General features: G+C 45.3%; 1 protein-coding gene across 1 annotated transcript in view; it reads right to left on the bottom strand.

Moving 5' to 3' along the window:
- Nucleotides 1-24724, bottom strand: part of PIWIL4 (piwi like RNA-mediated gene silencing 4) — a 455470-nt gene that overhangs the window by 19726 nt on the left and 411020 nt on the right. Inside the window, exons 15-18 of the mRNA XM_030200207.1 lie at nucleotides 21947-22050; nucleotides 11633-11703; nucleotides 8254-8407; nucleotides 3942-4067 (exon numbers count right to left, since the gene is read on the bottom strand). Of these exons, the coding sequence (XP_030056067.1) occupies nucleotides 3942-4067; nucleotides 8254-8407; nucleotides 11633-11703; nucleotides 21947-22050 (455 nt within the window). The remainder of the gene's footprint in view (nucleotides 1-3941; nucleotides 4068-8253; nucleotides 8408-11632; nucleotides 11704-21946; nucleotides 22051-24724) is intronic.

Raw genomic sequence — 24724 nt, 5'->3', positions numbered from 1 at the left:
GTATTGTTTGAAAGTTGCCCCTCAAGGTCAATTAATATACATCCAATCAGAAGGCAGACTATTTAAATATTCAATTCCTTTAAAACTAAATTGGCATTTTGAAATGTGTTTTGGCTACTACTCTGTGCAACGAAAATGACTTATAAGTTTAATCCTGCCTATTGCCTAGGTGAAAGTCAATATTCAAATGTCGTATTACAAGTAAACTTTTTAGAATTAAATGAAACTGAAAATTAAGAAATTAAGATATGATCACTTCAGATAACATTGTCCACCTAGGAATGGAAAACAAAGTTACTCACCTGTAACAGATGTTCTCCGAGGACAGCAGGATGAATATTATTACTAACTAGTAAAAAAGGCCCGTTTCTCAAAGAAATGAAACGGGCGCTAGCAAGGTTTTCCTCGGAGTGTGTATGTTTGAGGAGTGTGTGTGAGAGTGACTGTGAGAGAGAGAGTGAATGTGCAAGTGTGTGTATGTGTGTGAAAGAGAGAGAGTGAGACTGGGTGCAAGTATGTCTGTGAGAGAGAGAGTGTGTGTGTGTGTGTGAGATTGAGAGTGTGTGCCAGGGGCCCCCCTCCCTCCCAGTTCCAGTGTCCCCCCTCCCTCCGTGTTCCAGGGTCATTGTCCCCCCTCCCTCCGAGTTCCAGGGCCGTTCCCCCTCCGTCCCTCCGAGTTCCAGGGTCGTTCCCCTCCCTCCCTCCCTCCCTCCGAGTTTCAGGGTCCCCTCCCTCCGAGTTTCAGGGTCCCCCCTCCCTCCCAGTTCCAGGGTCGTCATTTCTCCCTTCTAGTTCCAGGCCCTCTCCCTCGGATTTTTAAAAGTAATTTTCACTTACCAAGTCAGAGTTATGGCGGCGGGCAACAACAGTAAAACGCGTGCAGGCTCGGCCCTTCTCTCTCTTTCTCAGCTGTGGTCCCGCCCTTGCGGAAACAGGAAATGAGGGTGGGACCACAGCTGAGAAAGAGAGAGAAGGGCCGAGCCTGCACGCGTTTTAGCGCTGCTGCCGGCCGCCGTAACCCTGACTTGGTAAGTGAAGATGACTTTTAAAAATCTGAGGGAGGGGGCCTGGAACTGGAAGGGAGGGAGGGAGCAAGGGACGACACCCTCATGCGTGTGACATCGCGTTCCTTTGCCTGGCAACTCTGCAGCGTGCCCTTCCCTCTCACTGTTCCACCCTCGACGTCATCACGTTTTGACGCGAGGGCGGGACAGAGAGAGATGGTGACAGACTGACGAACCTTACGAACGCTTCACTTCAAGTGTGCCACGGTCAGATTCAGAATGTTGGAGGTGCAAATTATTATAGTAGAGGTGTGATGTCACTGATGGAACCCCAGCACAGAGACGTTCCCGTGTCCTTTGTAAAGAACCTTTTGGAAATGGCCATCTATGCACGTGTGCATCTTCTCGCCAACCACTGCCATGTGGGATCAGATCAGTCTGTTTCTGTTTTGGTCTACTGACACTCTGGTCCACGGTGAAGGCACCAAGGAACCAGTGATTTCTGATGCCCCAAGGAAGCTTCCTCCTCCCAGTGGCTGGAGATCAACATGGTCTCAATGTGCATTAGAACAGATTCCCTCTGGGGAACTGGTGTTGATGCATGTCTGACAGGCAGGTCACGGGCCTCGACGATGGGTTGGAGTACCCGAGTCAACATCAATGCCCCTGACAACACAGCATCATGCCAGGCCAGAAGATGCTCCGTCTCATTCTGAATCATGGCTTGGAGCCACTCCTCGAATGCTCCCATCGGTAAAGACTAGGGCTGAGCCGATACGGTCACATTCATGGAAGCCATCAAGGCCAAATCAGTGATCAGATCTCAGCTCGATGGAGGTTGTCACACCCCATCTGGTTCCTTGGAGAATGAGTTCTCCTCATGTTGGGAGCACTTTAAGGGTATCAATACTTTGACGCCTTGGTGCTCTCAAAGCCATGCCTTGAGATGTATCGATTCCAATGCTTCTTGGCCTCTGCCTGATGGATGGCATCAGAGTCCCTCGGTATAGATGAGGATGAAGAATCCTTCCTCCACCTTGGGATGGGATCAGGGGATGCCTGATCCTGAGGGGGTGATACCGACACTCAATATTGAGGCAGGCAGAGAGCTCCTCAATGTCTATGTGTCCCCAGTGTCTGATGCAGCTCCTGGAGCCACTGAAAACGGATATGCCTCTGATGCTGAAGTTGATGGACTGGACTTGCTGGTGACAAAAGTAGTTCATGCTGTTTCTGATGACCTCTGTCATGAAACACCTAGCCACCCACCTGGGGTTACCCCACGGCCACTTAGAGGTCTAACCCCAGCACAGCTTAGGTCTGCCTGCACCTGCTGCTTGTGCTCTACACTACCACCCTCCTTTCACCGACTGGGTTACAACCGCCTCTGGGCGAGCCTCCGGCTCTCACATTATCCCCAGTGATTTCTAGTTTACTGGAGCCACACTCCCAGTGGTCCCACGGTTCCCAGAAAGCACTTACAGACCCAACACACAAAGCACCAGGATTCTTTATCAGTCCAAACAGGGCGAACAAACAATTATGTTTATTCTCTTAAAAAATATTGAACAGTGGAACAAAATAGTGCAATTGGCAAATAACAGGTAACTGAAATATGGATCAATTAAAAAACTAACTAAACAATTGCATACTTCCTAGAAAGTAACTGGGGAGATCAAGACATATACAGCTGTTCACCAGTTATCAAATATAACAGTTTTTTTTACAGGGCTTCAGCAAAAAGCTCTCTATCTCTCTTTTCCAAGGCTGAAACTGAACTCAAAACCAGTAAAGTCCAAATGAGAGCCCAGTCAACAAGATTTCAAATAAAAACTGGTTACATCATTGCAAGGCACTTCCTATTATCTGTGTGCCAACAAGTCAGTCCTCTGTAACAGCTTAAGCATAGACATGCACCATCTGCTGGTCAAACAGGAGAAATACACTTCAGACATATTTAAGACAGGAAAATATGCAATATATTTTACAGGCTTAAAACACACAGTTTCTCCAGAGCTTCCAATCCATCCTCTTTGATATCTGCCACATGAGTTTGAAGTCAGCTGAGAAGAACATAAAGAAAGGTTCCTCACTGCTTAACAGAAAACTAAAGACTGACCCAGTCCTGCGTGATGACGGTGAGAAGATGTGTGCACGGATGCTTCCAAAAGCTTCTAGAAAAAGAATGCTGGGAAGCATCTCCATGCTGGGGCTCCAATGGTGAGATTACCCATTAGTGAGAATATTTTCATCCTGCTTGTCTTCAGATAAACCAGCAAACTACCACAAACATAAAAAAAAATCCCCATGGGACTGGATTTTTAAAAACCACAATGTAGATAAGATAATTTTACCTTATAACCTTTATCCAGATTTTCAGCAGCATCTGTTCAGCCTAAAGTCCTACTGACTATACAGGCTAAATTTACCTGCACAAATTTAGCAAAGTATCACTGACTATCATGCTGTCTCACTAAATTTTAAAAGCCTATCCTGGGAATGATTCATCCCTTTTCATACCCAGCTAAATTTGTGTGGGCAATGAGAGGAATTTTGATACATTCACCTAGGTAATGAGAGGAATTTTAAATGAATAAGATTTACCTGTCTAAATTTTAGCCAGGTAAATCTTTTAATATTGACTCTCAGGTGTTTCAGATGTGAAATATCAAAACATTTGTGCTGAAAATAATGTTCTAAGAGCTACTTTTTTATTCAATCTTACTGCTTCAGCTTTGTGTATGACAATATGCTCAATGAGTGCTTGTATTTCTCTGACTGCACAAGTTGTTATTTTACTATTTGCATATAATTCAGCTGCTTTTAGAATAACAGTATTTTTCTTTTCCACCAATTAAAAGAAACCCCACATTATAATCTACATTAAAAAAAACATGTTGGGATATCATTATACTTTCCCTTTAAGCATCTACTTGCCATTCTGGACGTGTGGCCTCTCTATCCACAACGGTACCAAGAGGGGGATTCTGCAGTTCTCGATTTGCCTCTGAGAAGAATCTAGGAATACATTTCTTCCTCACCACAATCACTGATAACTTTGGGCTTGAAATAAAATGAAAAATATACAGCATTAGTCAAAATTCAGATCAACAATCCTCTCATTCTTGTCAAGACAGTACAGTAAACATATGGGAATAATCACCTCATATTTTTTTCAATTACTGTAAATGAACATTGTTCTGAGCTCCAGAGAACAAAAGTAGGCCAAGTCCATTTTGTTACAATGGGAGACATTGGCCAGGTTGTGAGATATACATTTTAGTAAAAAGAAGAAGCAATGTCTGAATCGGCTTTAATCTCTATTCATGTAGGTATGGACATGGCCCGATATTTCTTCTGTCTTTAGACCATAGATGCTCTGAATCTGTGCATAGCTGAAATAATGCAAAAAGTGGACATGGCCCAATTTTGCTCTGAAGGGCTCAATTTACAACAGGAGGAGTAATTTTCTTTTACTTTGTCCCTTTTAAATATATTTGAGGTTGTTCTATTATTGTGAAATCCAAACTCCTGCAATGTGTATGAAAGCAGTTTTTGCAGTAACATCACAACAATCTCACTGTAGGAGCTTCTTGTAAAACAAATCTGATCAATTTGACTGGGTGACCAGATAGTTGGGTCAGGGGACAGTGCTTGATATAATGCTCAGCACTCCACCAAAGGCTGTGTGAGAGGTGCATCTGTACAAGGAACACGTATTGAGGGGGGGGGGGCACAAAACTTGCTCCCAATACACCTTCTCCTCTCATTGGTGGTGTTGAATAGCCAGGGAGTACCTGTGGGTGAATGCACAGGTTACAATTATAGCCTGGTATGGTCCTGATAGTTTTTTGTGCAGTTTATCAAGTTTCTGCAACATGAGGGTCACAGCTAAAGTTATGGAGACACTGGTAACACAGCGGTTGCACAACTATTTAGAGGAGTTTCAATGTCTAGAACTGCCCCAGTCAGGATTACTGGATGATTTACGAATAATCTGGTATCAAGGAAAGATCCAGGCCATGGCTGGCCTCTACCTGTGGCCAGAATGAATTGAAGGCAGAGTAACAGGGTAGTGGGCTATCAGGTGGTTATATCCAACCCCCCCAACATAAGCAGTGCTCCCTCCTGAACCCCCCCAACACAAGCAGTGCCCCCTCACAAGATCATCTCCCCAATAGACCTCTCCTCCCAACCAGCACAATATAAACAGCACCCCCTTGAGCACATCCTCCCAATATAAGTGGCACCCTCTCCTGAACCCCCTCTCTTAACACAAGCAGTGTCCCCTGACCCAAGATCAGCCCCCCCCCCCCCGAACCTCCTCTGACAAACAGCGCCCCTCCCGCACACTCATCAACACAAGCAGCGCTCATAAGAACATAAACATTGCCATACTGGGACAGAATGACGGTCCATCAAACACCGTATCCTGTTTCCAACAGAGGTCAATCCAGATCATAAGTACTGGCAAGGTCTCTAAAGAGTAAAAAAACAGATTTTATGCTGCTTATCCCAGGAATAAACAGTGAATTTTCCCAACTTCATCTTAATAATGGCTTATGGACTTTTCTTTTAGGAACTTGTCCAAACCTTTTAAAACCTTGCTACACTAAATGTTTTTACCACATTCTCTGGCAATGAATACCAGAGTTTAATTACACATTGAGTGAAGAAATATTTTATCCAATTTGTTTTAAATTTACTCCGTTTTAGCTTCATTGTATGCCCTCTTGTATTTTTGGAAAAAGCAAACAAGTGATTCACATCTACCAGTTCCACTCCACTCAGTTTTTATAGAACTGTCATATCCCCCCTCAGTCATCTTTTCTCCAAGTAGAAATGGCTCTAGGTCATCTGGCTCATCTGCTCTCTCTCGAGTTTTAGACATATTTCTAATCTGTGTTTTCTAGCAAAAGTTACAGAAAAAGTAGCACTTGCACAACTTAATAATTACTTTGAGTCTACTAATGTATTACATCCTAGGCAGTTTGATTATCACTCTGACTGAAGCACAGAAACAGCTTTGGCATCCCTACTTAGTGAACTGCACAAAATATTAGATAGAGGTGACCTGGCATAGACAATTCCATTAAATTTGGCATCAACTTTCAATTTGATAGATCATTCTTTGCTATGTTCTAGATCACATTCACTTGGTATGACAAGTTTTGGATTGGTATCAAGAGTAACAGAAGCAGCCTTGGGTTTATTGCTGGCACAACAGGATGGGTAAAGGACAGGAGCCTGTGTAAATATGTACAGTTTTGGAATACTCAAAGAGTGAAGTGGAGTGGATAAGATTATCACGAATAGTCTTGGGTGGACAATGTACATAGAGAGTTCTGAAGAGTTTGCCTGCTGGTTGCAGAAGATCCAATAAAGCTATTTTGCATTAAATAGAACTCTTGGAGTACAGAGTGATTCTTTTGGCGTGAGAGTGAGGACGCTTGTACCTGGACTGAGAAGGATGTACCCTTAGTAAGTCTCTCTTAAGCTCCCAAAACCCCGAATCTCTATTCCAGGTTTTGCACCTGAGCTAGTAGCGGCGAGATCCGGGTTAAAAGTGTCTATCGGGAGGTGGAGGGAGGGGGCTGATCTCGGGACTAGGACAGGAGGAGTGATCAGAGGAGATCTGAACAAGGGGCAGTGTTGGAGGATCGCAGTGGGGTGGAAGTGGCAGCAGTGGTAACCCAGAAGTTATGAAGGTGCTGGCTAATATTCAATTATCACTAACCTTTCACACCCTAAACATGGCACAGATAAACTCAGGTAGGAAACCCATCCCCCCCAAGTAACACATGGTCACCAATGGAAGAGAGCACGGGATTAGGGTCCGAGCCCTCAACCACAAGATACAGTGGTTGATCTGACGCATAGGCCACATCCAAAATGGTGGTGGTTCCCATCAAACTTGGGACCTCCGCCATGCTTACACCTACTTCACTCCCCGGCCCTAGCACAGCTCTACCAGGCACTTTTTACGAGTCACCGCAGGCCGATGCTTTGAGCTCCCTGAAGTATTTACACTGCGACCCAGAAGCTTCCAATTCCCTGTGCCCACAGGCATTGCACTACTGTAATCACTTAGAGCTCAAGGTGCAAGAGACCTGCAAAGCCCATCGGTAAAAGCTCCTTTGCTGCACAGCTTCAAACACCCACCCTCCATGAACAAGATGGGGAAGAAGGAAAAGGAGGAATGCAAGGTACAGCCCAAGAAGCAGTGTTTCTGCAATAGGCTAAGGGTTTTTTTTTTTAAGACTGTGACTGAGAGCTGCTCAAAAAGCTGCGAGCTGAGGTACAATGTGGTCCTCCTGGAGGGAGGGGGTAGGGGCCTGGTCACTTAGGTGTAACAGTCCCGGAGTAAAAGTGGCTCCCATGGACCAAACACCCCATGAGCCTGAAAACACAGACAAGAGAACCAGACAGGAAAATCTTCCCATTTTTTCCCTTTTCTTTTGCAATTGAAAGTCAAAGGTCCCGGGACTGCTGCTGTTCTTTGATGCCCCCAGAAGCTGCTGTCCTACATAGCTGCCTAATCTGCCCAATGATTAAGCCAGCCCTGAGCTCAGAAAGCACTTGAAAAGTCCACAATCTACAATTCAAAGAAAATGCTCATCTTTGGAGAAACTGGTTAGATTACTGCATGCATGCTATAAGATTAGACTGTGCTATGCTTACTATTTCTATTATAACTGAGAACAAAAAAAACAAAATAATATCAAACATATAAATGGCAAGTGACCGACTCACCTGCAAATGTGCAGTAGAGACTTCTCTCTCTGTCCCGCCCTCGCGTCAAGACGTGATGACATCAGAGGGCGGAACAGAGAGGGAAATGGAGTCGGACGCTGCCGCTGCCGCCTGGAAATGAACATTGCGAACACCAACCTCCCCCCTCCCCGCTGCCGCTCCCTCCCCCCTCCGTGCCGGGCCCCCTGAACTGACCTGACAGCGCCTCTCACCTCCGTGTGGAAGCGCTGCAGGCAGCAGCAGAGCAATCTGCTGCTGCCTGCAGCGCTTTCACACGGAGGTGAGAGGCGCTGTCAGGTCAGTGCAGGGGGCCCGGCATGGAGGGGGGGAGGGAGCAGCGGCGAGGAGGGTAGGTGGAAATCTCACCCGTTTTAACGGGCTTAATGGCTAGTAAATACAGAAAAGAAAGTCAAACAGTGAAACCACATATATTATTTTGCTTTCACTTCTTTGTGTACTCAACTACTTATTTTACAGTTACTATAAGTTACAATACCTGTATTCAATATTGGTTTCTCGGAAGCTGTTGATAAGCTGTGGAATTTCATAATCCATCACCATCTTCAACTGCCCATCTCCTACACCATCACGATACACTATGATGCGACTAGGTAATTCACAATTAACTTTCTGCCACTTTTTAAGGGCACCTATAGTAAGAATCAGTAAATGAAAAGTGGTATAAACAAATCAAATGACAACTACTTGAAATCCATAATATGAACTATATAACACTTTTCTTTACAGGTATGTATGTGAAGCTATGTAACTACAATTTTGGAAGGATATGGTAAACAATATAGGACATGAGAAAATTTCACCAGGAACAAGAATAAATTGTTACAATAAACAATGTAAATAATCTATATAAATAAATCCCACCTCGAACATTCTGAAGCTTACTGCAAGGCAGTGAAGCACAGAACTCCTGTAGTCTTCAACTCCTGTAGTCTTCTTAGGCTAGGCTATCAGGACCACTCACCCTAACTCATAGACACGCCCTCAGCCACGCCCCAAGCCACACCCCATCTGGACATAAAACGCTACCTCAATGTTCTGAAGACAACCTGCTCAAGTCATCCCTAAACAGTTCGTAAGTTCATGGTGGTGAAGCCTTCCAAATCACTGTCTCTATGCCCCGCCCTCGCGTCAAACGTCATGACGTCGAGGGCGTAACACAGAGAGTGAAGGGACTGCAACCCCCTCCAACAAACAACGAACCAGGCAGGGGGAGGAGTAGGGAAACACGCACAGCATGTTTCCCTACTCCTCCCCCTGACTAGGAATCGCTACACAACCTCCATTGCTCCAAGTAAAAATAAGTACCAGCCTGCCATAAGTGGGACACCGCGGGGTACAAGTGTAACAAAAATTTAAAAAAAAACCACCTTCCATAATGAAGGGCGGCGGGGGGGGGGGGGGGGGGGGGGGGGGTGCCTGCGAGAAACCTCTAACTGCCCCCCCTTCACCTGAACAAACCCTGCGCGACGCAACATCACGAAGCCCCGTCCCCTACTGAGGCCACAACTCCGTCACTTCCGTCAGTCATGTTCCAGATATCTGGATTTCCACACTGTAGCTCTGCTCCGCCCTCGCATCAAAACACGATGATGTGGAGGGCGGGGCAGGAAAACCGCCACCTACACAGAGCTACGACAATGGAAACAACAGCGGCACACGAACCAGGTAAAACTGCGACGAGCCACGCAGGGCTAACAAACCGTGTCGCTCCTGCCCCTCACCAGAAATGAGCCACCCGCCGCCAGAACCACGTCGGCCCCCCCTCAAGGAACAACAGCGGCGCGGATGCCGGTCCTGCCCCCTCCCCCCGCCACAGACGACACTCACAAACAACATGACCTCCGCTGCTGCAAAAAACAAACACATCTTCCCCCTGAAACGGAGACATCCAAAAGGTGAGAGGGAGGTACGGAGGGAGGCAGGCGAGCAGGCAGCCAGCCTCAGCTTCTGAGGGAGCCAGCCAGCCAGCCTCAACGTGGTGCAAGGGAAGAATGGAGGGAGCCAGATGCATCATGGTGGCAGTGGCAGCAGGGAGGGAGCCAGATTGAACAACACAATGCAACGGATGACCCTGAAAGGCGGAGGGAGTGGGACTCACCACCCTGAAGCAGGGGAGGGGAGGAAAGGGTGGGGGGAATGACGGGGGGGGGGGGGGGGGGAACACAGGGGGGAAAAGGAAGGAGGGGGAACCCTGCCACACACTCTCATTCTCACACACACACAGACTCACTCTATGTCAAACAACCACACACACTACCGCATTCACTCTGTCTCTCTCTCTCACACAGTCACTCACACACACACTCTCCCAAACATACACATTACCATGAAACCCTTGCTAGCGCCCGTTTCATTGCTCTCAGAAATGGGCCTTTGTTTACTAGTAGTAAATAAAGACTAAAGCGGCCCATCCAGTCTGTCCAGCTAAGAGAATTTGCAGCTCTAGGGAGACTATGGGCCAGAATCATTAAAGCCTTTTGCTTTTTTTGTGTTTCTATAAGGGGGGGAAAAGGCATATTGAATCAGGCCCTATGTCTGGTAATAGGTAAGGAAACCAATGACACTATGAAATCCTTTAGATTTGTTTTGAAGTCTTTAGTTATTTCAATCTCCAAATGTCTTGCATTTTTAGGTAATTTTGAAGTTCCCATTTAGAATCTCAATTATAAGGTAATTGACCAGTGGTTTGGTGTAGAAAACATTTCCTTACAGGATTGTCTCTTTGCTTTTCCTTGTGATGCATTATCTTATCCCTGTAAAGATTCATTTATATCTTTAACTTCTGATGCTCTTCACTAAAGCAACACATTCTTTGGCTTTTGCTGCACTGGATAATAAAGAGTATACTGCATTAACAAATGTACGTGCAATCCCTTACTGAATGCCTTTCATCTGGACTATTTTTATTGGACTAACTTAATAAACATCTTGATTAGCTGTGGGTGAGCGGACATTCCTTTCCATCTAATCAACTGATGTTTTTTGCCATCTTAAAAAGCCCGTCACTCTTAGGCAACCGGTTCAGTTGAAATAAGATTGTGGTTTCACAGACTACAGCAGAAAAGTCCATATTGGCCCCCCTGCCTCTCCCCCCTAGAGGTGATTTCACTGTCTCAGAGAGCTTACAAATAACCTATAGTGGCATATGTCACAGGTGCACACCATGGGCATGTGCACAAGGAGCAGTCAACGCTCTTTAGTGTGCTCCTTCATGTGTCTTTTAGCACAACTTGAGCCTGAACCTGCCCTTTTCCTAATTTTTTCACCTTTTACTATTCACTGTACTATGTGAGGTTTAGCTTATGTTACATCTCTAAACTTTTTCAGTTTACATGCTAGATGTAACTTTTACACTTTCATTGCCTGCAGAGCCAAAATTAATTAAGGTTATGGATGACTGTTTCAGGAGCTTCCATCCTTAATATTTTCCTACTACAAATGTCAGGCCCTGAAAAATTATCTGAAGTTCTAAATTCTGTTGTAACCTCTTTTTTTATCAGAAGGGATAATAAATCCCTGAATAAGAACTTTCTGGTAGCTCAACAATAAATCATCCCATTGTATCAGCTAACATATGAACTAATAGCTATCTTATCCTTCTGCAGCTTGTCCCTGAAGAAACAGCTGGTTTTATGAAACCTCTATTTGATTTCTTGGGTGGGGGAAGGAAGAAAAGTATACTATTAATTGAAATGAACTGTAATATGAAACTGACAGCTCAGTTGTATTATGAGTTGTCAGCTTGTGGGATGAATATAATAGGCCTATAGTAAGGATGTGTGATGATACCTCCACTTTTAACCCTTTATAGGTGTGATTCAAAGCTCTCAGGTTAGGAATTTGAATTTAAATACCTTTCATGCAAACTTTTAAACAATCAGCAATGTCTGAGCTTGAATTCTGAAGGATGCACCGTGAGAACCACCTAAAAATTAGAAAAAGTTAAATTGAAGAGAAGCCACAATAAACCTAGATTACATTTTCTGTAGATTTTTCACATCTTAATGATAAATGTACATTTTTCACATCTTAATGCATTATCAAAATGTAAATGAAATATTTGATTACAGTGGTGACATAATGGCCTCAATGAGTTAATAGATCATATGAAAATAGAAGGCAGCTATTCTGTGCTCTTCTTGCCTGTCAGCACACTTTCATGAATTGTGGATTTTTCCACTATTTGAATAATTAAACAAAATCACCTCATATTTTATCCAAGTAAGCATTCACCAAGATAGATAGAGGGGGTATTTCTATAAATAAGATGCTAATATTTACATTGCAAATACACATGTAAATGATTAGAATACTGGTCTATAAGTGCATGTGTGTGCACATATGCGTGTAAATGCCAAAACTCTGGCTACATACTATTCTGTAAATATACACATCTTCCACACTATGTATTTTACAGGTGAGCATACACATAGATGGGAGTCTGGGCAGGACCTATATGCACATAACTCACAGAATACAATAAGTTACGTGTGTATCTCCAGTATCTAGGTATAAGCATTTATGGCAGTTCCCCCGGACACCTATTCAATAAATGAAAGCAGGCACTTATTTTTCCTTTATAGAATACTAGCATAATTAAGGATATGAGTGCGTATACTCAGACACAAGCATTTACACCAGCTATAAAGCTAGTGTAAGTGCAAGTGGTGTAGCCATTCACAGTGAATATTTTGAGTATGCACCCCCTGTCAACAGCACTTAAAGCACAGGTGCTTTTTCCTGAGTTGGTCATAGGTGTTGCTAGGGGGTGGTACAGGGTGACAAGTGCCATCCCAAAAAACTGCCTTGCCACCCCATCCAGAGTTAGTATACTCCGGCAATCACCTCCCTACCTTTCTCCTCCCACTCATCTCTCATGTCCAGTTCCTCCCCCCTAATCTCTGATGTCCAGTGTCTCTCCCCTCCACCTTGTTGCACGTGCCAGCCAAGGAAGTTTAATAGACAGCAGAGGAAGTGAGCCTATCTAGTCCACTGTAAACAAGGAAGCCAATTTGGTTAATCTCTGTTTCCACTCCCCATGCAGCTGTCATCTCTAGTACACTCAAATCAAAAGCAAGCAAACCTATGAGCTGCTGCACATGAAGAGTAGAACATGCTGCACAGGAAGGGAAGGGAATGGAAGAGGGGAGATGCTGCACACGAAGGGAAGGGAAAAGTAGAGGGAAACACTGCATATGAAGGGAAGGGAAAGGTATAGGGAGACATGTTGTACATGAAGGAAAGAGGGGAGGCATGTTGCACATGAAGGGAAGGGAAAGAGGAGGCATGCTGCATAGGAAGGGAAGGGTAGAGGGATGGAAAGCTAAACAACTGAGGAAGAAAAATGGAAGAAAGCTGAACATGAAAGATCAGTGCCAAACACAGAAAAAAGGCAGGAAGTGAAGAAGAAAGGAGGCGAGAGACGAAACAGCAAACGAACAGGAGGCTCTGGAAACTGAGATAAGTGGGAAGCAGAACCAGAGACTGAAAACAAGGTGATTAGAAAAATAAAAACACCAGACAATAAAGGTAGGAAAAATGATTTTATTTTCATTTTAGTGACTAAATTATGTCAGTGTTGAGAATTTACATCATCAGCTTTATTTTGCACTGTATAGGACATGCATTTCTTTCTATTTCTGTGGTGTTGCATGACATGCAGAGTCTGGTATCTCTGGTTTCAGTTTTTGTCTCCATTTCAGTTTTTCTCTGCATGTTTTCTGTAGTCCCCTATTTTGTATCAGGTGAGAGTCATGGTCCGCACCTGCAACTAAGGTAAAGGATTATGCTAGCATGTAGTTTCTGTGTAGGAATGTGTAACAATTCATCTTGTTCCAGTTTTCCAGGAAAAGGTATATTGGTGCTCTAGGGAAGTGAAATATTTATAGCACTGTCTTTTCATAGATGGGTCAGGGCTATTATGGTTTTCTATATAGGTTTTGAGTGTCCTTTTGCAGGGTACTGCAAAGTGTTTGGCCTGTTTGAAAAATCGGTAGTTGCAGCTATACTAAGCAATGTGTTGATACCAGTACTTAATGTAAACATAAGTTTAACACTAGCAGTTTGCTTTGTATTCCTCACATCTGCAGCCTGTAAAGTACACAAGAACAATAATTGTATTGTATGTGAGTGCGAGAGCCTAATGATTAGAAACTGTGCAATAACCCCGACCTGGCTACAGACGCACCCCCCCCCCCCCCCCCCCCCCCCCACTGGTAAGTGCTCATGCCTAAATGCTGGAGATACAAGTGTAACCTATAATATTCTATAAGTTATACACATAAGTGCAAGTACCACACACGCTTCTCCCAGATTCTGCCTATGTGCATGCCTACTTGTAAAATATGTGTTATGTAAGGTATATGTGCACTTACAGAATAGTGCTTATGGCAGAATTTTGACATTTATGCACACATATGGCATTACTCCAATCTTTTAGATGTGTAATCACCACATAAAGTGAAGACACTTACCTGCAGCAGGTATTCTCCGAGGACAGCAGGCCATTCATTCTCATTTGTGGGTGATGTAATCCACGTTGCCCAGTGAAGAGCTTAAACAAGCTACTTAACCTTTAAGAGCATGCACAGCGTCCCCATCATGCATGTGCGCGTGCCTTCCTGCCCGCCGCAAGAATGTGGGTCCAGAAGTACAATACTAGAGAATACTACAAAAAGGAGACAACTTCATGGGGAGGTGGGAGGATTTGTGAGAATGAATGGCCTCGGAGAATACCTGCTACGGGTAAGTATCTTCATTTTCTCCAAGGACAAGCAGGCTATAATGTCACATGTGGAAATCCGTATCTACCAGGCTCACCGAAAACAATCATCATAGGTCAACTGAGCCTTGCAACAGCGAGGAAAAATAGCAATTAACCTGAAACTACATACAACTGTGTGAGTGTGCAGCCTGGGTCAAAACAATATGGGCCTAGGAGGGTGGAGTTGTATTCTAGACCCCAAACTAATTCTGCAGAACTTTCTGTCCAAACCAATAATCGGGTCAGGTATCCTGCTCAAGGCAGTAATGAGATGTGAATTTGTGGACTGAAGACCAAGTTGTAGCCTTGCAAATTTCTTCAATGGAGGCTGACCTGAAGTGGGCTACTGACACCGCCATGGCTCTGACATTGTGAGCCTTGACATGACCCTCAAGAGTCAGCCCAGCCTGGCCATAAGTCAATGAAATGCAATAGGCCAGCCAATTGGAGATTGCGCATTTCCCGATGGCAACCCCCATCCTGTTGGGATCAAAAGAAATAAAAAGCTTGGTGGACTGTCTGTAGGGCCTAGTCTGCTCCAAGTAAAAGGCCAGTGTTCGCTTGCAGTCCAAGGTATGCGGTGCACTTTTGCCAGGATGGGCATGAGGTTTGGAAAAGAATGTTGGGATGATTGACTGATTCAGATGGAATTCCAACCCTACCTTGGGAAGAAACTTAGGGTGTGTGCTGAGAACTACTCTATTGTGATGAAATTTAGTATAAGGTGGATCCACTACTAGGGCCTGAAGCTCACTGACCTGTGAGCTGAAGTAACTGCCACCAAGAACAGGACCTTCCAGGTCAAGTACTTCAGATGAAAGAAATCCAGCAGCTCAAAGGGAGCTTTCATCAGCTGGATGAGGACGACGTTGAGGTCCCATGACACAGGCGGAGGTTTGACAGAGGGCTTTGTCAAAAGCAAACCTCTCATGAAGCAAATAACTAGAGGCTGTTACATGATGATAGTAAGTACTAACTGCACTAAGGTGAACCCTTACAGAGTTGGTCTTGAGACCAGACTCAGAAAGGTGTAGAAGATATTCAAGCAAGTTCTATGTAGGGCAAGAAAGATATTTCCATCACACCAGACAGCAAACCTCCTCCACTTGAAAGTATAACACCTCTTTGTGAAATCCATCCTGGAAGCCAGCAGTTGAACAGTAAAGATGTCCATCAAGAGGGTGCCACACTCTTGTAAGATCTTGTGGGCAATGCCCATGTTGAGTGACCACTCATCCGGCTGCACGACCCTGCTCAGTCTGTTGGATTTGCCCGCCAGGTAAGTGGCCTTGAGAAGTATCCTATGCTGGAGTGGCCACTGCCATATACGGACCGCCTCCTGACAGAGTGGGTGTGATCTGGTACCCCCCCCCCCCCCCCCCCACCGCTTGTTTGTGTAGTACATTACAACCTGATTATCTGTTTGTTTGTTTGTTTGAATGAGTAAAGTTTGGCTGCACAGCTGATCTCTGAATGCCTTTAGAGCATTCCAGATTGCCAATAGCTCCAGGAGGTTGATCTGAAGGTCTGATTCCTGAGCTGACCAAGCACCCTGGGTGTGAAACTCATCTATATGAGCCCCACCCCAGGCAGGATGCATCCATCATCAGAACCTTCTAGAGCTGAGCAATTTGGAATGGAAGTCCCACAGTCAAATTGTACCAAATTGTCCACCAAAGGAGAGACTGTCAATGCTGGTGTTCCTCGGATGACATCCACTAGGTTTCCTGATGCTTGGTACAACTGGGAAGCTAGGGTCCACTGGGTAGATCTCATGTGAAGATGTGCCATGGGTGTGACCTTAACAATCTCAACATCTTCCGAGTTGTGACCTGCTGGCTGGCTCAGACCTGAGTGGGGAGAATGACAAGAGTATCCACCCTTGATATAGGGAGAAAAGCCTGTGCCTGCTGAATGTCTAGCAGGGCTACGATTAACTCCAATTGCAGAACGGGATGGAGATGGGACTTGGGATAGTTTATAATTAACCATTGTACCTTCAACACCTGAATAGCTCTCTGCATTGATTCCTGAGCACCATCCTTTGACATGCTCTTCAACAGCCAATCGTCCAGGTTGGGGAACACATGGATTCCTAGTCTGCATAGTGACGCTGTGACTACTGCAAGACACTTGGTGAAAACCCTGGGAGCCGACGCAAGGCCAAAAGGCAACACACAGTGCTGGAAGCTGTGTGTTCCCAGCTAAAACTGAAGATACCTACTGTGACCTGGAAGTATCGGGATGTGAGTGAAAGCATCTTTTAAATTCAGAGAGCGTAGACAATAGTTTTCCTGAATCAAGGGAAGAAGGGTGCTCAAGGAAACCATCTTGAACTTTCCTTTGACCATGAATTTATTGAAGACCCTTAGCTCTAGGATGGGACACATCCCCCCCCCCATTTTCTTGAGCATGAGGCACTGGAATAGAATCCCAGCCCTTCTTCCCCTGGTGGAACGAAATGGACCACATAGGCATCTAGAGTTCCTCTGCAAGGATCTGCCTTTGCTGAGAGCTGAAGTGAGATGTTTTTGCTGAGATCTGAAGCGAGATACTCTCAGTGGGAAATTTGGTAGTTATTGATGCCAATGCAGGGAGTAATTGAGATGGACTATTTGGAGAACCAACCGGTCTGAGGTTACAAGGGGCCACCTTTCTTGGAAAATATTTAGCCTCCCCCCGACTGGTAGGTCATCCAGGATGGTTATCTTTACTGTGGCTATGCTCTGCTGGAGCCTGTCAAAAAGTCATCCCTGACTTTGACTAGGGAGCTGGCTGAGCTTTGAGACTGAGCCTGCTGAGGCTGGTGAGAAGGGGCGTACCTACATCTCTGACAGTAGTAGGTCCCCTCTTCGACTTGCCCAAAACCTAGATGAAGAGGAACGTGCAGAAGATGTCCGATGGGAGAGAGTGTCAAGGGTGTCAGTGTGTTTCTTGATGAGGTCAGCGACCTCCTCCACCTTGTCTCCAAAAAGGTTATTTCCCCGGTACATCAGAGACATGCAGCTCTGAGGGTCTAAGTATCACTATACTCTGGGCAGAGATCCTGGACACTACATCAAAAGTGTCATAGGCACCTTTGGACAAGAAATTTCTACATGCCTTCTGCAGCTTAACCAACTAGCGAAGTGACTCAGCCTGCTCCTGTGGGAGAGAATCTACCAAATCAGACATACTGCATACCAAGTTCCACCAAGTACAGGCTCATTTAGAGCTGATAAGATTGAATACAGGAGTTGAGTATAGAAGCTTGGTATACTTTCTGCCCAAAAGAATCCAGGGTTCTAGCTTGTCTGCCATGGGGCGTTGAAGCATAGTCTCTGGAACCCCTAGCTCTTTTGAGCATGGATTCCACCACTAGGGAATGATGAGGCAACTGACGCTTGTCAAACCCTGGGGAACTCTGGATCCAATACATGGTGTCTATCTTCTTGGGCAGGATAGGGATCAACAGTGAGGACTCATCTGAATATCTTTCAGGATCCAGTGAAGAGGGACTGTCACAGCCAATCTAGGAGATTCATAGTCTAGGAGCTCAAAAATCTTAGCCCTGGGCTTGTCCATCTCCAAATGAATGGGAATAGCAGCTGCCATTTCTCACACAAAACCTGGGAAGGAAAGGCACTCTGGTGGAGACTTTATCCTTTCCTCTGGAGGGGAGGGATCAGATGGGATGCCATAGGACTCATCCAAGAAGTACCGTGGATCCTCATCAGACTCCTATGAGCACTCCTCATTGGTGTTGGAGAAAAACTCCTCATGGGAGAGCAGAGACTCAGCCTGCCTTGAAACAGAGCAGCCATGTCCTTGAGAAGGGTGTCAAGGAGTGGGTTCCAGCCTTGACTCCAGTGAAGCTTCCTCCACTGACGTTGAGAGGGCGCCCAGACGGGTGACTGTTGACACCGGTGCCGTACACGACACCGGTGTTGGAGACCTCAGCGCAGGCTGAGTGCCTGCAGGGCAGCAGGAAGTAGCACGGCTGGTGCAAGCTCCACAGATACCAATGCCCACTACTTTAAAATCCCTGCCAATAGCTCAGGGAGTATGGCCCAGATGTGCTCATCGCGAGAGGCTATCAGGAAAGGCTGGAGTGCGGGTTCACAGAAAGCCTGCTGAACTGCCTGGGTCGAGATGGGTGACTGGTCCTGGCTACATGGAGACCTGCACATTGGCACCTCTTGTATGGAGGAGGAGCAGTCCTCCTGGCGTCAATGCTTCTTGTGGACCGAATCTCTCAGTGCCCCTGAGATCCCAGCACCGTGCGTCGAAGGGATTGGTGCCGATGCTTCTTGGCTTTGCCCGATGCCGGTCACTGATACTCCTTGGTGTCAACAAGGATGACGTCAAATCCCACATCACATAGGTGTTGGGTCCAATGCTGACCGCTTCTAGGGGCCCTGCACAGCGGCCAGCATTGCGCAGGTGGAGTCTCGATGCGCGTCCACTCCCAGTGTCTGAGACAGGCCTGTTAGCCATATGGACTGATACACCTGATAAAACTCTCAATATTGAAGCCGACATCGATGTTGATACCAATGCTGAGATTTCGGATGAGGCTCCAAAAATCTTTTCCCTTTGAGCCTCTCTGGCCAGCTGGGTTCTTTTCTTCACACAAAGGCAAAGAACATAGCTGGAAGGGGTATTTTCAGGCCCCAAACACTGAAGACACCAAGAATGAGTGTCTTTGCCAGATATGGTCCTACTGCACTGGCTGCAGTGCTTAAAGCCACTGGGAACCTTTGATGACATGGAAGGGAAAACATCCATAGCCAAATCAAATGGCTCGATGGTGACTAAAAAAGGGGCACACACCAGAAAAATCAAGGGAGAAATATCCAAATGGAGCTCAGGCCTAAGAGGGCCTACTGAGAATGCCAAAAAGAAAGGAAACCTAAAAGTGTGGAAAAATAAACTAAAACTAAATGGGAAGGGAGCGGGACCTTTCTGAAGAAAATAGAAAATAAAGTCAGGACCCCCCCCCCCCCCCCCCTGAAAAGGCATAAAAATTGAAGAAGTATGCTCACTCACCAGACGCTGTGAGAAGCATAGGACAATCATGTTCTCTCTTCACTGCAGATGAGAAGAGACTGATGATCCCGTGCTCTCGCGGTGGGCAGGAAGGTACTTGCACATGTATGGTGGGGACGCAGCATCTGCTCTTAAAAGTCTAGTAGCTTGTTTAAGCTCTGCACCGGGTGACGTGGATGATGTCATTCATATGTGAGAATATGGCCTGCTTGTCCTCGGAGAAATTTAATTTAATTTGGTATTGGTAAAGTGCCTTATTAAGTAGTAGTAGTAGTGAACAGAATAAAGACTAAGACAAAAAGATTTTGTATAGTGTATAGAACATAACGATACATAGAAAAGGCTTTGTACATTATAACATATGACCTAACGATACATTGTAACAAAGTAGCCTAATGACATATTGTGACAAAGTGGCAAAATGATACATGGAACCAGTTTTATTCATAGAAACATGACAGCAGATAAGGGCCAAATGCCACATCCAATCTGCCCTTCCTCAGTAACCAATAACTTCTCCTTTTCCTAAGGGATCTCAAATGTCTGTCCCATGCTTCCTTAAATTCTGACACAGTCTTCGTCTCCACTACATTCACTGTGAAGGAGTGTTTCCTTAGATTCCTCCTAAGCGTGTTTCCTCTCAACTTCTTCCTATGCCCTCTCATTCCAGGGTTTTCCTTCATTTGAAAAAGGCTCACCTCCTGTACATTGATGCCACTAAGGTATTTAAACATCTTTATCATATCCCCTCTCTCCCACCTCTCTTCCAGGAAACAGAAGCTGACTGAAAGAGATGCACTGCAGTGGTGGTTATGTAAGTCAAGTCCGGCTCAGTCGCTTCTCTGCGCATATCCAGCAGATAACCAAGACCTGTCGCTTCTTTCTCTATAACATCAGCAAAATTCGCCCTTTCATCTCTGAGCACACCACCCGAACTCTCGTCCACTCTCTCATTACCTCTCGCCTTGACTATTGCAACCTACTCCTCACTGGCCTCCCACTTAGCCATCTATCCCCCCTTCAATCCATTCAGAACTCTGCTGCACGTCTTATCTTCCGCCTAGACCGATATGCTCATATCACCCCTCTCCTCAAGTCACTTCACTGGCTTCCGATCAGGTACCGCATACAGTTCAAGCTTCTCCTACTAACCTATAAATGCGCTCAATCTACAGCCCCTCACTACCTCTCTACCCTTATCTCCCCGTACGCTCCTACCCGAAACCTCCGCTCACAGGACAAACCTTCCTCTCTGTTCCCTTTTCCACCATCGCCAACTCCAGGCTCCGCCCTTTCTGCCTTGCCTCTCCCTATGCTTGGAACAAACTTCCTGAGCCCATACGCCAAGCCCCCTCCCTGCCCATCTTTAAATCCTTGCTCAAAGCCCATCTCTTCAATGTCACCTTCGGCACCTAACCATTTCACCTCTATTCAGGAAATCTAGACTGCCCCAATTTGACTGTCTGCACATGTTGTCCATTATATTGTAAGCTGACTGCACATGCTGTCCTTTAGATTGTAAGCTCCTTTGAGCAGGGACTGTCCTTCATTGTTAAACTACTGTTCAGAAGGACCCTAGTAGCGCTTTAGAAATGTTAAGTAGTAGTAAGTTCAGGGAAGGTTGTTGAGGGCAAGTAGATGTGCAGAGTATTTTTGGATGGTGGGGTAGTTGTGGGGTGGGGATAGTTGTGTTAAGGGTAGTCGGGGGGGGGGGGGAGTAGTTGAGGGCAGGGGAAGTTGCAAGGAAGTAGATGATTCTGTAGTTTTGGAAAGTAAGGGCATCTTGGGGTGGTAGTTTTGAGAAAGGAGGACAGTTTGGGGGGGTCTAAGGGCCGTTGTGGGGCAGGTAGTTGGGGGGTGGGGCAGTTTAAGGGAAGGAAGCATTTGAAGTGTTAATTTTTTTTTGGGGGGGGGGGGGTAGGGGATAGATTTTGAGGCAGTTGGAGGGTGGAGGTAGTTGCGGGACATAGTTTTGGGGTGAGGCAATTCAGGAAGGGGAGAGTAGGAGGAGAAGAGGCAGTTTGAAAGGAGAAATTCCCAAACTGCTAGGTTTCACAGTTTGTAAGTTTCTATACTGCAGACACTGGAACTACTTCTCCCATAGAAATGCACTGGGCCATATAGGGGGGAGGGGCTTATTTCTCTGGAATTCCTGGCCCTATCTGGACCATTTATGAACTTGATACTCTTATCACTGTTTTTTTCTCTCATGCCAAGTTTCATTCCATTCCATTCAATATTTGGAGAATTATTTTGCCCCCAGAAGACAGGTGGCCAGAAAGACATTTTAACTCTTTTTTTTCTGTAATTCTTTCCAACTTCCATTTGGTTGGAAAGAATAAAACCAGTTCACTAATGGCATTAAGGACTGACTTACCTGGTCATTTTGGCATTGATGCTGGATACGAATCCAACTACTGACTGCCCCTTATTAAGTGCATCCTTGTTGACGTCAATACCAACCAACAAGAGTGATTTCAGCTGTGAAGTAGAACATAGAAATGGCAAGGAGAAAGCAACATGAAATATTTCATACTTTTATAAGTAATAAGATGACTGCAGAAGGCCAAAGGTCGACTAATCACTTAAACTGAACGGGTAATGTGATAAAGAATTTGGCAGATCATTTTGAAAAAGAATTTTAGATAAAAAGTAGAGGGGAATATCCAGCCCACAGAAGTGAGCAGCTTGTAAGCTGCTCACAGCCGTGGGTGAACTAACCCTGGATATTCAATGCCAGGGCATGCACAGCTCTTGGTATTCAATATCCTGGTATGTGCACTGACCTGGAAGTTAACTGGGCACCAGCCGATATTCATACTGGTGCCTGATTGACTAAGCACATAAAGTTAGGACAGCCTTTTTGCAGACCTAACTTTATATGCTTACATAGCTGGTTAGTGGACGAAATATCATTACTAACTATGTTGTGGCTCAGCCCAAACTCCTCCCCTAATCTAGCCAGTTAGGTAATGGCCAGTTAGCAGAGATAGTCAGTGCCACTACCTGGTTAAATGTTGCTAAATATCAGCAGCTGGCCAGCTCAGTGGGTTTAACCAGGCATGAGCCTCTGAATGTCGGGCCTGTAATTGTGGGGAACTTGGGGGGCTCGGGACCCCTCATGTTTGTATATTCAGAGCACCCTTCTGGATAATAAACAAACAAGGATTACCTGAAAGATTTACTTCATCCCCCCTAATTATTCTGTGTGCTGTTTTCAAGCCTTGCTAATTAGATCAGGCTGCAAGGTGGCCTTTTGAAATTATGCAAGGACACCCATGTGAGTCACACTCATTCTTCCCCCCCCCCCAAGTTAATGCTTTATTAAAGCTAAATCAAACAAAATAGAAGTAACAATGCAACAATCATTAAGAAAATTATGAAACATCCAATAATCGTCCATGAGCATTGAAGGATCGGCTCATACAAGCATAAACCCCCCTTTCCTCCCCTAACAACCCCCCACCAGCAAACCAACTACAGAGTGGGTAGAGAAGAGTCAGGATGAGCAGTCCACTGTATATAAGGGTCCCAGATGTGAGAATAAACCAATATTTATCCGCTACGCAGAGCCATCAGTTTAGACATCAGATGAATATGAGCTAGTTTCCTCAAAACAATTCCAAGTCCCGGTAAGGTAGGCTTCTTCCAGGCCACAGCAAGTACCAATTTACCTGCTACAAACAAGTGTGAAACTAGCTGAGTTGTCACCTTCACCCCTCTTGGTCTGAAATGCAGGAGACAGTGTTCCAGCCTCAGGGGGTATGTACTTTTGGTGAGAGAGAAGACAAATTTCAAAACATTAGTCCAGAATTCCAGAGCTTGAGGATATGACCACCAGATGTGGCCCATGTCTCCCACCTTACCGCACTGACGCCAGCACAGCGGAGACCCCGCTGGAAATATAGCAGCCAAGCACTTGGGAGTGTAATACCAGCTATATAAAATTTTGTACCCATTTTCCATCAGAGCACTAGATACAGATACTTTAAGAAGTGATTTGAATACTCGTTCCCATTGTGAATACTCATAAGAAATTCCTAGAACAGACTCCCATTTAAGAAGGGAGTCACACTCATTCTAACTAAACTGGACCAAAAAACATGTTTACGCATTTAGTGTGATTTATTGGGCAAGCAATAGGGGAAGTGGACCTTTTACTGAGACAGATGTGTTTGGGTGAGAGAAGTTATACAAGATCTTGGGGAGGGAGATGTGTCATGAGAATGGAAAAAAAATCAGTTTTTTCTGTATTTTTGCTGACCAAAGTTAAGGTCATGTCTAGGGCAAGATACTGTACATGACAGCTTAAGAATTTATTGTTTGTGAACTTTGTTACATAGTAACATAGTAGATGACGGCAGAAAAAGACCTGCACGGTCCATCCAGTCTGCCCAACAAGACAACTCATGTGTGCTACTTTTGTGTATACCCTACTTTGATTTGTACCTGTGCTCTTCAGGGCACAGACCGTATAAGTCTGCCCAGCACTAGCCCCGCCTCCCAACCACCGGCTCTGGCATAGACCGTATAAGTCTGCCCAGCACTAGCCCCGCCTCCCACCACCGGCTCTGGCACAGACCGTATAAGTCTGCCCAGCGCTATCCCTGCCTCCCAACCTCCAGTCCCACCTCCCACCACTGGCTCTGGCACAGACCGTATAAATCTGCCCCGCACTATCCCCGCCTCCCAACCTCCAGCCCCGCCTCCCACTACCGGCTCTGCTATCCAATCTCGGTTAAGCTCCTGAGGATCCTTTCCTTCTGAACAGGATTCCTTTATGTTTATCCCACGCATGTTTGAATTCCGTTACCGTTTTTATAAGTTTTTAGAAGATAAGTAAATGCATATAGAATGGTCTAATGTAATTAAGATAAGTTTAATGGATATTTAGATTTGTATTAATTTTGGGGTCAAGACTTCCTATGTTTCATACAGTTTGAAACCACATTGTGTCTGGATAGTGAAAAGGGGAAGTTGGGAACAGTCTGCTACCTTAACCACAAGGTCAGCTAGTATATAGTTTGGATATGTGATATAAAAAATAAACAAACTGCTGAAGTAGCATGAGGAGGTGGGCTTGGAATTTCTGACAGAAGGTATGGTGGGAGAGAAGTTACTAGTAGGTGGATGAAGATAGCATGGCTTTGTTACT

The sequence above is a fragment of the Microcaecilia unicolor genome, chromosome 4 (genome assembly GCF_901765095.1).
Source record: "Microcaecilia unicolor chromosome 4, aMicUni1.1, whole genome shotgun sequence".
Taxonomy (NCBI): domain Eukaryota; kingdom Metazoa; phylum Chordata; class Amphibia; order Gymnophiona; family Siphonopidae; genus Microcaecilia; species Microcaecilia unicolor.
This window is presented reverse-complemented; position numbering and strand designations above follow the sequence as displayed.